Below are 15,801 nucleotides of genomic sequence, written 5' to 3' on the forward strand. Positions count from 1 at the left end.
AAGAGGTTAAAACGGCCTATGTCAGAATAAATCGAGTTTTAATTAAGATACTGAGGAGTCTGGAAATTTGAAGAATGTAGTTAAACAAGTCTTTTACTACACTAAGAAAAAAAAGCATTTTCAAAACTAGCAGAGTATGTTTAACGTTAGCATGTTTATAGCTCTATAGAAGCGCAAACTTTTTATCGGAGTGCTTTGGTAATGATTTGGTAAAATTAAGAGCAAAACAACTTTTAATAATACGTATTAAAACTATAGTAAATGTTTTTTGTCATTTTATCATGATACCGTAGAACATGTCATGAAAATTATTTACCTGGTAAAATTTAATTTTTATTTTTTTTTCAAATTGCATGGTAATAAGTGCTATAATTTTGATAACCTAATTTTCCGGTAAACCGCTTCCATATGAGCGGAAAAAATACCAAAAGAATATTTTCAATTGGTTTTATTAACCAGAGTTAGGTTGTTGCTTTTTTAACCAGAATTGTCATTACCATGGAATATGATGATTTTACCAGGATATTTTTTCTCTGTGTAAAAAAAAGGATTGCAGCGAATCTCACTTTTTTAACTTAATTTTTAATTTTGTTAACATTGCTTTCCATTCCTAAATGCCTAAAATTTGTTGAAAACAATGACAAATCACACAAAACGACAATTTTTGACACTTACTCAATCTCATCCCCGCTTTGCACAATGATTGAAACTGTTGAAGTGACTTCTTTGCTTTTCTGACTTTGATTCGAACATTTTTCACCAGAGTAACAAGCAACCTAAAATAAAAAATGAAACTTAACTTATTTATTTAACTTATGAAAGATTTACAATAGTATTAACTTATGAAAGATTTACAATAGTAGAAAGATTACAAGAATACAATTTACATATTATAGAAAGCAATTTTGTAGTTAGAAAACTGAACACAAAACTGACATTATCTAAGATCCCCCACTAAGATAAAAAAAAAATAGAAAAAAGGAGCAATTGAAGGGAAAGAAACTTGAATATGAAATTAGTAAATTTTAAATTTACATTAGAAAATTCGCTGCCATAAAATCATTTTGTAATAAAGAATAAAAATGAATAAAAAATAAATAAAAAATACTTTCTCTAATATCATATCCCATGAGTGCAAATTAAAAAATCTCCTTTTTTTTTTGCAAATACGAAAAATGTTGAAATCGTTTTATAGATATTTATCGCTTTGAAGGTATTTATTACAAAACTCGCACAGGGCAGTCAAGACATACATACTTCTACCCTCAAAAAAGGTATGGTACAAACAACTAGAATTTAATAAAGTATACCCTGTTTCTGGTTCCATGAGAACACCAAAAAGTTCGGTAATTTTCACCGAAGTGCTTAATGTGTGAAAATTAACAATAAATTATTGTTTTATAATGTGTGATAAAAGTTGGAAAATATTGTAGAATTTGGTATTTTAAATGTGATATCTTAGAGCATGGGATAAAACAAAACTTATTCAGTTTAGTTTACTTTTCAGTTTTGCACTTTTGATTAATTGTCTGGGAAATAAGAACTATAGTTTTGAAAACCAGAATTTTTGGTGACCTGTTACCATATGAACGGAAAAGTTATTAATTGAATGGTTTAAATACAGTATGTTTTGTTCCTATTAACCATAATTATGTTTTTATATTCTACAAGAAAATATATCATTACAATACAGTTCTGCAGTTTCAAAAAAAAAAAATTTTATCCATGCATGTCTCCCATTTTCTGTAGATGCCAAAAATGCAATTTATGATTTTTTTCAAATTTATTATCTTAGAATATAAAGCCCCACAGATCAAATTTAAAGTTGTTATAAAATTCTTATAATCGTAATATTTATAGAGGACTTAATATACTAGAAATTTGAGATTAAAATGTGAGAGGAATAGAATTTATATGCTGAATTGTGGGTACTGTTTTTCTCTTTTAAAATTAACTAACTGAGTATATTGATCATAATGTAATTTAGTAAAATTGTATTGACGAGCATTTCAGATCAGAGAACCAAAGGCAAAGACAAACCTGAATTACAAATGCAAGATCTTATACCCATGAACCATTTTAATTTCCTTTGATCAAAAATTAATTACAATAATGTCTATAAGCACTTCTGCAAAGTCTAGAGTCCGGAATTTTCATGAGATGAATAATTTGCAAAATTCGCTTATATATTGTCGAAATATTGTCGAATAATATTGTCGAAAAATTCATTGGTCTAGACGGAGTAAACATTTTGGTAAATTTATCGTGCAGTATAATAATGATATTTCCTGTTAAAAAAATTTAATTTTGGTTTAAAAAAACAAAATAAACGGTATTTAAGCTAATCATTTAGCAATTTTTCATTTCATATCGCAACGCCTTGTAACAGAGGCTCTGATTTTTAAAATTATAGTTTTTACTACCAGGCATTTAGTAAAAAGTACAAAACTGAAAAGTGTATTTAACCGAATAAATAATTTTTAAAACATGATCTGAAGATAAGATTACCGAATTTATCAAATTTTATCATATTTTATGAAACCGTATTTTATTGTTAATTTTTCCAAATTCATTACCAAAACACTTCGATAAAATTATTAAGCTTTATGGTATTTCATATCTTACCGTACTCTGCTAGTTTTTACCATGCATTTGCCATTCTTAGAAATATTAAATAACTGTTTCTTGTGCATTTGTTGTGCTCAAATTCGCATCAAAGTAGATTATTAGTTTAAAAAGCTATTTTTATTATTGATAAATTACAAATACTTCTTATTGTGACATAATATGTATGACTCTATAAAATAAATATAATTCTGAAGTTCTAATTTTGGAAAATTAAAATAATTAATTTTCAGTTCTTTTAAATTCATTTGTTTTGCATAAATTATTTCTCATGAAAGCTTATAAAAATCTTGCCTGATCAGTAGAATTTATTTGAAAAAATCTATCAGTTTCAAAAAAAAAAAAACATTATAATACGCATGTACGCATTTTTTTAAACTTTTTAGACGGAATTTCATTAGTTCATATATTTATTATCCTTATAATCTGCCTAATTTTTTTTTTTATTTTACTTTAGTTTAATTTTTTATTCAATCAAACTTAATAGTTAAGTCTTATCAAACAATAACTGTTACTAATTTAAGACACCAAATATGTCAAACGCGCATCTAGCTGAATGCTGACTCTATTCTTTTTGGATTTAATTTGGAAGAACCATGTATCATTTTAATGGATTTCATCATTCCTTTATTATTCTCAAATATGATCACTTTTGTCATCATTTCTCAATTAATAACAAAGCAAGGGCGTTGGCTCTTCTGTGAGGAAGGTGGAGCAGTCTTGTAGGCTCCGCCCTTGTGAGAAACCTTTCCATCATATTACCACTGAATATTTGAGAATTGTCAAAGTGATAAAAATGAGATAATTTCTCCTTATCGAAACAATTGGTTGATTCCAACGAAACACTTTCTTTTGAGAGGAAATATAGGTTTTAATTAAGCTTCATTACTGAAAATTGACACTCTTAATTAAGAGCTGCCCCATTAATGATTTCCGAATCTAGCTCAGAGATTGAAGTGAAGTATTTAGTAAATTATCTTAAATTTCGACTTTCATTATTTTTAAAGAATTCTGATTAAAAACAAGAAATGTATATGAAGCGTATGAACTCTGCAAATCAAAATAGTATTTAAATTTTTTAATATCAAAATAAAAATGTGAAACAATGCAGCATATTTTAGAAAAAATTTTAAAACATAATTTGTTTATTAAAAATAATTAAAAATAATTCTTACCTTAAATTTTTACTGTAAAAACAGCGTAAATAAAGCACAAATGAAAGTGCATAAATACATACTATAATTTCAGTACTATTTTTAAAAAAACTTTTTTCAGTGTCTAGACGTCAAATGAAGGGTAAAATATAAAGAGAATAACATGTGTAAAGTAGTTAAACCAATAAGGACAGAGGAACAAGTTTGAACAAGTAAATAGGGGAGAGATAAGGAACAGGTGAGAAGGGATTTGGCGATAACCCCAAGGTGCAACAGATTAAATTAAAATATTGCGAAATTGTGGCATTTTTGAAAAATTCTTAGAACGTTAGAAAGAAAGAAAATTCTAATAATTTAGTTGATGATCTTTCAAGTATGACAACGTTTCCCAGTAGTTGGATGTCTATTTTATTCAATCTATTGCGCTCTGAGGTTCTTGCCCAATCCTCTCACACTTGTATCTTACCTCTCCTTGTTATATTCTTGTTCAAACGTGTTCTTCAGTCCCTATTGCTTAAACTACTTTAGACGTGTTTCTCTCTTTACTCCTCTGCCTTCATTTGACGTTTATACCCTTTTGTTTATATTACTGAAATCATAGTATGTTCATTTATGTGCTTCCATTTGCGCCTTATTCACGTTTTATTTATTTGTTTGCTTCAGACTACATAACACTTAGTATATAGTTTGTCTAAAATAAGAACTCCTCCAGAGATTTGTCTGTACTTGTGGCGGTGACTATGGTAACGAGATGTGACTATTTCAAGGAGGGTTGCGAGGTCACTGTTTTGGAGTGGTTTCGGCTCTGGTCGGCCAGAGAAAGGGAATCTCTTTCTTTGGTCCATTGTGTTAGTCCTAGAGTGAAGCTACCCTCCCTAAAATGAGCCATTCTTGTTTCCATAGCACCAGACGGCTTCAGACTTTGTGGTGGGAGGAGTTCTTAGATTAGACAAACTATAGACTACCATTTGTTGAATTATACAGATATTTCTAAAACTTTTATTTAACTTACAAAATACCATAGCTTAATAATCATTGTTATTATATTATTATTATTCTTTTCATTAAAATTATCTTTAAGTAAATGATTCTTATAGGTCAGTAAAATATAAGAATTTCAATCAGATGATGTTGATGAAGTTGAGGTAAGGAATGCAAAATGTTTAAATATACATTGTTTATTTTCATCTACTTCTGTCAGTATATGTTTTTAAAATCTTTGTCAAAAAGGATACGAAATGAGGTATCCTTATTAGTCGAAACTCTAAGAAAGAGGAAAGAAAAATGTTATCGAGTTATGTCGTAGCCCTAGTAAGAAAAGCGAGATATGAATTACATAAAAACTCTTTTACTGCTTAATCAAACTTAAAGGTGCTTCTAATAATCATTTTTAACCCCCTCAGATACCTCAGGTAAACAAATAGGTTTTGTTGTTTTCAATCTCGTTTTTCTCAGTTATTTCATTTCGATAGCAATTTTGTTTTTTTACCAATTAAATATTAATTTTCGACTCCTAATGTTTCGCAATTTCATTTTTGCTAAAAAGTGCCAAATTTTTATGTTAAGGAAAATTATTACGAAAAACACTATATCGTAAGCGTGTATTACGTTTATTATGACCATTAATTTTGAATTTTTTTTTATTTCGTAATAGTTCATAAGACAGACATAAATCTACCGCGAAAAATAATCCATAATAAGATATGCTTTAAATATCCTAAAGCTAAAAGTTGACAACAAGTTTGTGGATTTATGAAAGTGTGAGTAAGTGTGGACTACAAAAATTTCCTCTAAAAAACTAAGAATTAGCATATAACAGATAATGCTAAAAATGTTTATTTTATAGAGAAAAAAACCTGGATTACCATGGCCCCTATACACATAATAAAACTAGAAAACATGAAGGACTGAATTCCTAGAGATGGCTTTAAAATAAATTTAAAATGGGGTAATGTATCGGTAAAATATCGGAAAAAATAGCTCTTTATTAAGCACGCAAAGATTGTGGGACATAAACTACAAATTACAATAAAGATTGTACAATAATGTTCTGTTAGTATTCGAATCCAATGAATCAAATCGTCCCATTCTCAAACATAAAATAATAATAAGTTAAGGCAAAGTTTTAATAAAATATATCCTTTACGTACAAAATTTGAAACTTTGGTTACATATTAAAATGCTACATTTATGTAAATAATGCCTGATTTAGTCAAATTAAATACGATAAATATGAAATCCTTTTTAAAAAAAATATTTCTAAGTCCACATTAAAATAGCAGATGTTAAACTCATAAATAACTTGAAAAAACCAATAACATCTCAATTGTTTTTCAAATTCTGAAATTTATGTTACAGAAAATACAATAGAGACCAAATTTTCGCTGAACTTCACTGTTCTTCGCGAATGTTATCAATCATTTTAACGTTACCCAACTATATTAAGCTGGAATAAAGAATTTAAAAAATATATATTCTTTGGTACTAAATATTTAAAACTTTCCTCAAGGAAAATGGAGATTCTACATTCTTGAAACAAACGGTTGAAATTTTTAGGAAAATACATTATTCATGAATAAAGCATAAAAACGAAAGTTTCAGGGTAGGTGACGTTTCTCAGAACGTTTTTCTCATTGCTGACTTTGAAATCTTTTTTTTAAACCAAGCATATTAAACGTCAGAGTTAGTTATACACAGAGGAAAAGACTTCTGATAAAATTACGATACTGTAATGACATTTCTGGTAAAAAAATAATAACTATTCCTGTTAAGGAAACAAAAATATATGGTTTTTAAACCATATATTTAATGGTTTTTTCAGTTCATATGTTAACGGTTTTCGGAAATTCTATTTTTCAAAATTATAGTTTTTTTTTACCACACATTTAGCACAAAATACAAAACCGTAAAATAAAATTAATCGAATAAATGGTTTTTAACGCCATGCTCTAAAGTTTCGTGATAAAATTACTACATTTTACCTCACCTACCAATTTTTATCTTATGTTATAAATAAGTCATATTTTATAGTTAATTTTACCAAAATTATTACCGGTTGTCATTCGGTAAAAATTACTGAGTTTTTTGGGGTTTTTTCCTCAGAGCCTCAGCGTCTCAAAGGATAGAGCATTCGCCTCCCGATTAGGTGACCAACGTTCGATTAGGTGACCCACGTTCGATTAGGTGACCACGTTCGATTAGGTGACCACGTTCGATTGAGTGAATCACGTTCGATTAGGTGACCCACAGTGGTCGCTAGATGATACGAATTCTGGTCCCGACTCGCACCTAACACAGTGCTGACGTAAAGAAGTCTCAGTGGTTGACGGATCCTGGGTTAGAATCCCCTTGACGGCTGGCTAACCGAGAGAGGTTTTCGTGATTTCTACTCCATGAAACCCAAATGCGGGTTATTTCCAACAAAAAGTCCTCCACTAGGGCTAGTTTGTTCCGTTGCTTGATCCAGGGGTTCTTTTCTCTTCTGAGTTCAAAATTACAAGGCTACGGAGTTGAGCTTAGATAGTCGTAAACTCAAAATTGGGTAGGCTGTCCAATGCCGGTTATAATAAATTAAAAATAAAGTAATGTTTATTGTGTAACTACACATATTTTTTTGTAAAACAATGTTTTATAATTAGATAAACAAACGTATTTTTATAATTACTTCTTTAAAACTTATAAGCTTTAACAACTAGACATTAAAAGTAATGAAATATAATAGTAATAAAAAGTAATAAATAATAATAAAAATAATGAGCAATAATAATTATACAAACCATAAGACAAAGAAAAAAATTCATAAAAATAAGAAATAATAGCAACTTAATTTTAGCATTTAATATGAATACTGTCACATATAGTTAAAAATGAAAAAACGGAATTATTTTAAGTGTAGTTGTGTGACTTAATATTTTATTCTCAAGTGCATTACGTTTATTTAAAAAAAATTCATTTAAATATAATAAGGAATTCAGAGAAATTCTAATTTGTAACTACACTATCTGATCTTCAACACGTTCTGTGCTTGCATTTGTTAATATTCTTTCTGTGTACTAAACTAATCAAACATACTTTAGTTTTCTTAAGTATGTTTAATTTTCATTTCGCTTTCATTTATATAGTTTCATCACGTTTGATTATAATTGAGGTAGCATCAACTGGGATAACTTTAGCATTTGCTGGTCACCTTCGTCAAAAAAAGATTGCATGTGCAGTATTTACTCAGATAAAAAAAAACTCAGATTAAAAATTTCTGGAGAAAATCTAATAACATTTGAACCGTTTTTATGGCTTTTAATTATTTGCATAGTGTTAAATGACTTTAAATTTTATTAATATTTTCAATGATTTCGGTTTATATTTCTAAATTTGGATTTAAGAAATAAGCTGACTACCCTCAAATTTTCTGCAGAATTTTTTTTCTAGAAAGCTTCAGAAATTAACCATTTTTACCTACAAAAATACATCCCAATACCCCTTAAGTATACATCTCAAAACATTAAGCTTTTAAGCCATTTTAAGAAGGCGAAAATACTCGAAATGACTAATAGATGTCTAAGAATACCCTACTGATATTTTAGAGAAAGAATTAATTCTTCTTTAAGAGAAAATTTCTGTTTTTGAAGAAATTTCTAAGTTAATTTCATGAGGTCAACAAAAATGTACTTATTTATTGAATTAAATAAATTGCAATAAATTAGTGATAACCAACAATAACAATATAATTAAAAGAACGTCATACTACTGAATGGAATTTCTGGTTTAGAAAATATTCCCTAAATTTCATGAGAATAGCAAATCATTATTTTTCATAAATAATTACGACTTTACGAAAAAAAAATACTAAACAAGTTACTGAACAAAATAACTAATTTTTCCAGTTTCGAATTATCAGTAAATATTAAAAAAGTACAAAAAATTTATATAATAGGAATTCATTTCAGTTTAAGAATAAAGTAAATTTATTTAAACTTTGTATTTTTTTTATAAAATTTAATTTAACGAAGCAGTAAAAGCATGTTTGAAAACACGCATTTTATAGACAAGGTAATTTATAAAACTAGATTAGTGAAACTAGAACTTTGTAAAACTATCAAATTTCTAAAACTAGATTACATAAGAATAGCTCATCACCCCTATGTGCTTTTTAAGCATACTAATTAATATGTGTATTATATAATCGATCTACTCAGCACCTTTGTGTCATTATATGCACTCACTAATACATCACAATGTAATTAAAGTTTCATTATTAAACTAAGAATAGCTAAAGTGAGAATTCCATAACGCTATATTATGACATTGGTAGGCAAAAATATTTTTTATCTTCCTAATATTCGCATAGACATATCATAAAGCCAAAGAAGTACTCAAAAAGAAAAATGTTGCTACGTAACAGCTTTAAGTCATTATATGTTTTCACTTATGCATGACCAAGATAAAAAAATTTTCACATTGCACTGTAATTGATGTTTGATTATTGAATATAGAACAGTTATGGGGAGAATCCCAAAACGCTTAATTATAGCATTAGTATACAGAAAGAATATTTAGCTCCCTAATAATCACATAGACACTATGTAAGAATCTAAACAATATTTGTGCTGTAACAGACAATTTATTTGCCTTTTCAAAAATAGATTACTATTCAGCTTTTGTTGCATAGACTTTTGGAGACGGATCAACTAATGTTTGTAACAAAACTGGAAAGACTTGTTATTGAAAAGAATAAAATACTCAGCTTTCTGACTGGAATATTTTTGGAATAATAATGAAACAAACACTTGACTCGTTATTTCAGAATAAAACATTTGCCAGTTCTTTTCTCAAAATGGCGTTTGTCTGCCAGATATTCTTTAAGGAAGTGTATGCCAAATTGTTTTGTGCGATCATTTTTATTATGACTCGCTTTGGTGTTTAAAACGCAGTAATTTGATATTTTGCTACTATTTATTAAGCTAAATATTTTTGTAAATTCAAGGCAAATTGAATTAATTATTTTTGTAAAATATGTTGTAACTATTTTTAATGTGACATTAAGTAATATTCAATAATAATTATTCACCAAATTAGATGCATAAAATTTTTTCGTTTAAACCATTTAAAGGTTTAGGAATTTTTCTATCCAATTGATTGAAAATATTGGAAAACATTTTTTTTTTAAAAATTGGTTTAGAATGATGAATCAAATCCGTATATAATTAAAAAAACATTGCATTTTAACTAGCTAATTAATGACCGTGTCTGCACATGCTATGCCTTCGTTTGCATCATGTTCTAAAACAGGCATCTTTCACTGTTGTTTTGCTAGAAATAAATAATTTTGTCATAAATTCAATATACATGATGTAATAAAGTATTATTTAGTATTTGTTTAAAATTGAGTTCAGCCAGAACAAGATGTTTCATCAAAAATTATACAGCTCATAAAATCAGTCTCACAATTAAGTTCTAGAAATAAAAAAATGGACTGCAAAAATACAGAAAGACATTTATAATAATAATTATTATTATTATTGCTGCTTCCATTATTATTTAGAAGAAAAGAAATAGACAAAAAACTAACTAACTGTCAAGAAATATTTCGGTTACTTGGAATAGCATGGTCCTTAAAGGTTACCATAAAATCGATTAATATAAAATTCACACAAAGAAATAAAAATACACATAAAATGGAATATACATAAGTACAAAATCGAAAAGTAAAAAGTATTGAATTATTAAAAACAAGAACTGATTTGCAAGGGAAATGGATTAAAATACCTGTTATCAGCATTTACTAGTATGGTTATGAGAGGGGAGATTTCCTGAAAGCTGTTCGATTATGAAATAACCAATTTTATCCTTTAGAAAACATCATGAAAGTATTAATACAATCAAATTCTTAGTAACAAAAATAACTTAATTCTGATATAACATCATTTTTAATTTCAGCCAAATCATTATGCATTATGCATGAAATGATACAAATTGATATATTATTATACATGAATGATACAGATAATTATACAGAAATGATTATCACTTATACTGAATGATTCATGTCTCACAAATTATTTTTTAAATTTTATTGTGATTTTATTGTTAAAATTAAATTCATAGAAAAATATATGTCTCATTGTTAATTTATTTTTGCTAATGAATTTTTATTTCATATAACCAGCGTAGAATAGTCGACCCGATTCTGAGTTAAAGATTATCGATGTTCAATATTTGCAGCCTTGTAAAATTGAACCCCACCCAAAACACAAGAGAACTTCTAGCAATTAAGCAATCAGTAAATAAGCAATTAAGCCTATCAATCATGTAATTAAGCAAACTTGGCTTCAGAGAGGACTTATTGATGGAACTAATGGGCTTTTGCGTTACATGGAGAGAAAAACTACGAAAACCTCCGATGGTTAGCTCGATGACAAAGAGACTCTAACTTATGATCAATCTACCACTTAGGATATTTTAAGTCAACACTGTTATCGGTGCTAGCCGGGAGCTGAATTTGTATCAATCAGACATCGCTGGAATTCGAACCTGGGACACCTCAATGGGAAACGAACATTCTATTCTCCGCTAATGTTTTTCGTTTTTAAAAATTTCTTTCCGACAAATTTTTTTAATATTAATTTCTATGCCACCGGAGCACTCAAAAGTAAACTAAAAGAGAATTGTGTTAGGAATATAAGTTTAGGTGGATAAAGAAAAAAAATTTTTTTACTATTTTATGCACAGAAATCAGGCTACAAACTATTTCACATAAATGAATTAAAAAAGCAATTTATTTAATTATTGAATTGATTTTTTCCAGTCCTTGAAAAACTAAAGCATTGATTTTGGGAGACAAAAAGCAATGATTTTACTATGGGGACTCCAAAATGAATAAATTCTTTTTATTATAACGATTTAGTTATACAAAAACTATTAAAAATAAAAATAAAAATGATTTTTGTTAATTACTAGTAACTCTTAATTTATTCATTCCCTTTAATTTCATTTGCATCAGCAATCTTTCAAAAATGCATTAGTTTCTAATTTTAATGTAGTAATTTATGACTGAAATGTTCATTAAGAGCTACCTTTAATTTCATTTACTTTTATTCTAACTGTTCATTTACTTTTATGTAACTGTTTCTAATTAAATGTTGAAAGTCAGATATTCAATAAGAGCTAACTTGAAATTACAGCTTTTATATTTTTAACCCTATTACTTACAGCTGATGCGTGTAACATTCGCTAAACGCTAACTTCTGCTTTGTTAACTTAAAAATTTAAAGAATGCCGAGTTTCTGTGTCAACTGTTGCGATAACGTGCACGTATAACTTTCAATAAGATTTTTAATTTAACTTAACATTAATTTAACATTTTTTCGCACAAAACGCAAATTTTCTTGTCATTCTCTATTGGTAAAAATTCGAAAAACCAGTACAAAAACCAGTAAAAATGATACTATAACCAGTATGACCGTACCTAAAATTTAAAACCTGGTAGGAAACTATTCCTGAAATTTTAAGACATGGTATGGCGTCATACTAGAAATTTTAAAGCCAGTATGAATCATACTGGAAATTTTGATGTCTGATTTCACATACACAGGAAAATTTGAAATCAGTATATTAATCAGTATCAGTATATTAATCAGTATACGTAAAATCAGTTGTGTTTCAAATACAATTGAAACACAAAATATTTATTCAATATTAAATAAAGCTCCGTAATAAAATATTACATCCAAAATATTGATTTACAGACAAAAGTCTCTATTTAAACAATTAATTGGACAATTTTCGCTTTATCTCGAATGAAACACAAAACATTGGTTAGGAATTAAATTAAGCGTCAGTAAAATACGTCATGTAAAATATCTATCTACAAACAAAAGCCTTTATTCATGCAATTAATTAGTCAATCTGTAGTACGTAATTACGTGTATATAATATACAATAACTCTATTTCAATTATTTTCTCTTCCTCTCAAAATGAGATTATAAAAATAATCCCTCACTTCCTTAGAACAAAGAATCTATTCGAAAAATATCTGTATCGTTAATATCAGTTTGTCTATATCTGCAAAATATCTGTTAGCTTAAATACTGTATATAATGAAGCTACCCGTATTCATGTATAAATGTTGTCATTTGGCGTGCATTAATTATTATTCCCAAACGAAAAAAAGTAATGAACACGAACATTTGATTCTCGATTTGGTGCTTCCAATTTCACGATTGGTTAAGTTATTCTGCTTTCTGGATAATTGGTCTTTTCGAAAGTTGCAAATGCGGGTGAGAATTGTTATGTATTCTCGGACAAAGATAAATCAAGCTTTACGTGCTCTTGTTGCCTGTATCAATAATTCATGATCTGGGTAATACATTCGAGTGCGTTTTGGTAATTTCCTAGTAATCTGCTACTATTCTCACACGAAAACGAATCGAGGACTTGTGCACAGGGAAAGTATTCGAAAATTAGTATCTTTCTGCCTCCCAATCTGGAGATTGTTTAAGAAATGAATATGTTTCTGTGTCGAACAAGATGAAATGAGTTCTAATTCTGAGAAGTGAATTATTTAGAGAGCGAACCTTCTATGTTTGCATATTTAGAGTTTCAATATGTTTCAAGCATTGTAGCATAATACAGATTTTTTTAGGAACAAATTACATGTTTCAAATATTTTTTTTGAAAAAAAAAATAAAAAGATAAAATATTTTCGATAAAAAGCAACTGTTCTATAGTTTTTACAAAAAAATACTAAAACTAAAAAAAATATTTATACTAAATCGAAATATGAGTTATAGAATTTGAGTAGATATAGTCTCGGTTTATTTTCAATTATTAAGTTCATTTCATAAAAAGTTAATCTTAAATTGTTTTGGAAGAATTTCATATGAACTTAACATACGGAAATGTCAGCAGTTTATTTGATGTTAATATTGTAAATCTAACAACGCCGAATTTTCATGTGCTATCTTTAAAATTTTATAAGAAATTCTTGCAACACATTTTACTATAAACTTTATATAAAATGACCATAAAACTTAGGTAATTAACAAATTCAGTTATATTATTGGTTACAACCAATTCCATTTCTTATTTAATTTTTAAATTATTTCATTTCGTGCTTTTTTGTTTGGATTCAATGAAACATTGAAATAAAATTAATTTTTTCGAATACTTTCTCGTTCCACTGATATAAGACTGCGTTCAAATAAAATCACCGAAGTCAAGCATCACTGGCAGAAGTCAGTGAGCGGGTGGGTGACCACTTTGAGAAGCTTGTGAAGGGTTAGCGGTTAGCGATATCGGTCCTCGTTGAACTGCTCTACTCGAAATTCCTCAGCTTCGCAGGTTATTAAACTAATTAAATACTACTGCAAAAATAACTGTATATTATTTTCCGGTAAAAATGAATTTTACTGTAAAATGAAGTTTATAGATGATGCATCTAAATTGTCGGGACTTTATACCGTAGTTTGATCCAGAATTTTTTACGGTGTACTTGCTATGCATTAGACTTGTGTTGGCTAAAATTTTATGAAAAAAGTTCCTTTCGAAGAAAAAGAATATGCGCATTGCCACCACCTTTTTCACAACACCAAGCGATATAAAAGGAATAAAAAATGCTATTTATAGGATGATTTTATTCCATTTCATAACCGCCATTGAATAAACGACTACCTGTGCTCAACTGCGTAGTCTTGTAATTTTTAACCCAATGAAGAAGACAAGGGAACTTCTGGATCAGGTATTGGGAGAAATTCACCTTCGTGGAGGACTTTTTGGCGGAACTAACCTGCATTTGCGTTGTATGGAGAGGAAAACCACGAAAATCTCCCGCGGTTAGCCTGAGCGCAGGGGTACTCTTAGCAATGATCGGTGTACCACTGAGGTTGGTGCAAGCAGGTGCCGAATTCGTATCGACCTGTCATCGCTGGGATTTGAAAGCGGTTCACCTTATTGGAAGGCGAACGCTCTATCCCCTGAGCCATCACGGCTATTATAAGCTGATTATTAAATTTTACGTAACTAGCAATTTTTCAGGTGAGTCATAATAGTGGAGATTCAGTCAACAATGTAATAAAGAGTGAAAAAGAAAACAAAAATTGCTTTTTTTTCACTGGTCTATGTTTACTAAAGAGAATTATGGTGGCTTTAACATTGTAGTGTTTAGTTCGTAAAGTTTAAATTTCATCCAATAGTTCTAAGTATTACAGAAACCATCATCTTCTAAAAGTGGTTTTAAGAGTTTTCATTCCATTTCACTTTCCCTTTCTGTTTTTATTTATCACATTCAATTTTGTCCTTGGTTTCGTATGAATAAATTTATTTGACTTCTTCAAAATTTTTTGCATCAGTTAATGTATCCTTCAAAAACTATTTGTGAATTCTTTCAAGTTTATCTCAGCGTTTTATTACTTTTAAAGTAATGTTCCTTTTCCCAAAAATAAAATAACTAGAAATAAAAACTGATTATTTTCACAATTGCAAGTTAGCTTAAATCATGACTTTGTTGATTAAAACAAAATGCACGCGTATTGAGATCACTTTCAAAAAACTCAGGTTTATTACAAGTGGTACTCAACGAAAAAGAATTTAGAAGACTATTGAGGGATTCCATTGAATTGCATTGATTTCTTAGTCTATTTTTGTAATAAATTTTACTAAATTCTGATGGTTTTGAACATATTTATTAAATTTCATGATTTATCATAGCATATTTTTAATTAAATTTTACTAAATTCTGATGGTTTTGAACATATTTATTAAATTTCATGATTTATTATAGCATAATTTTTATTAAATTTTACCTTGTTCTGGTAGTCTTGACCATGCTTTTTTTCTTAGAGTACTAATGAGTTTTCTTAGAGTAATTCCAAAGCAAAATTAAACCATGTGGTTGAGAGGGACACTTATATATTAATTACCATTTTATTGAATTCCAGAAATAATAAAATATTATTAGTTTTTATAGAAAAATGTTAGAATTTCTGCATAGCATAAATCTTAAAATAACTATTTGAAAAATATGAAAAA

General features: G+C 28.3%; 1 protein-coding gene across 2 annotated transcripts in view; it reads right to left on the reverse strand.

The window, feature by feature from the left end:
- Positions 1 to 15,801, reverse strand: part of LOC107445732 (delta and Notch-like epidermal growth factor-related receptor) — a 100,629-nt gene that overhangs the window by 29,639 nt on the left and 55,189 nt on the right. For both annotated transcript variants that reach the window (XM_016060211.3, XM_016060210.3), the window contains exon 2: positions 676 to 776. In XM_016060211.3, the coding sequence (XP_015915697.1) occupies positions 676 to 776 (101 nt within the window). The remainder of the gene's footprint in view (positions 1 to 675; positions 777 to 15,801) is intronic.

The sequence above is a fragment of the Parasteatoda tepidariorum genome, chromosome 2 (genome assembly GCF_043381705.1).
Source record: "Parasteatoda tepidariorum isolate YZ-2023 chromosome 2, CAS_Ptep_4.0, whole genome shotgun sequence".
NCBI classification, from domain to species: Eukaryota; Metazoa; Arthropoda; class Arachnida; order Araneae; family Theridiidae; genus Parasteatoda; species Parasteatoda tepidariorum.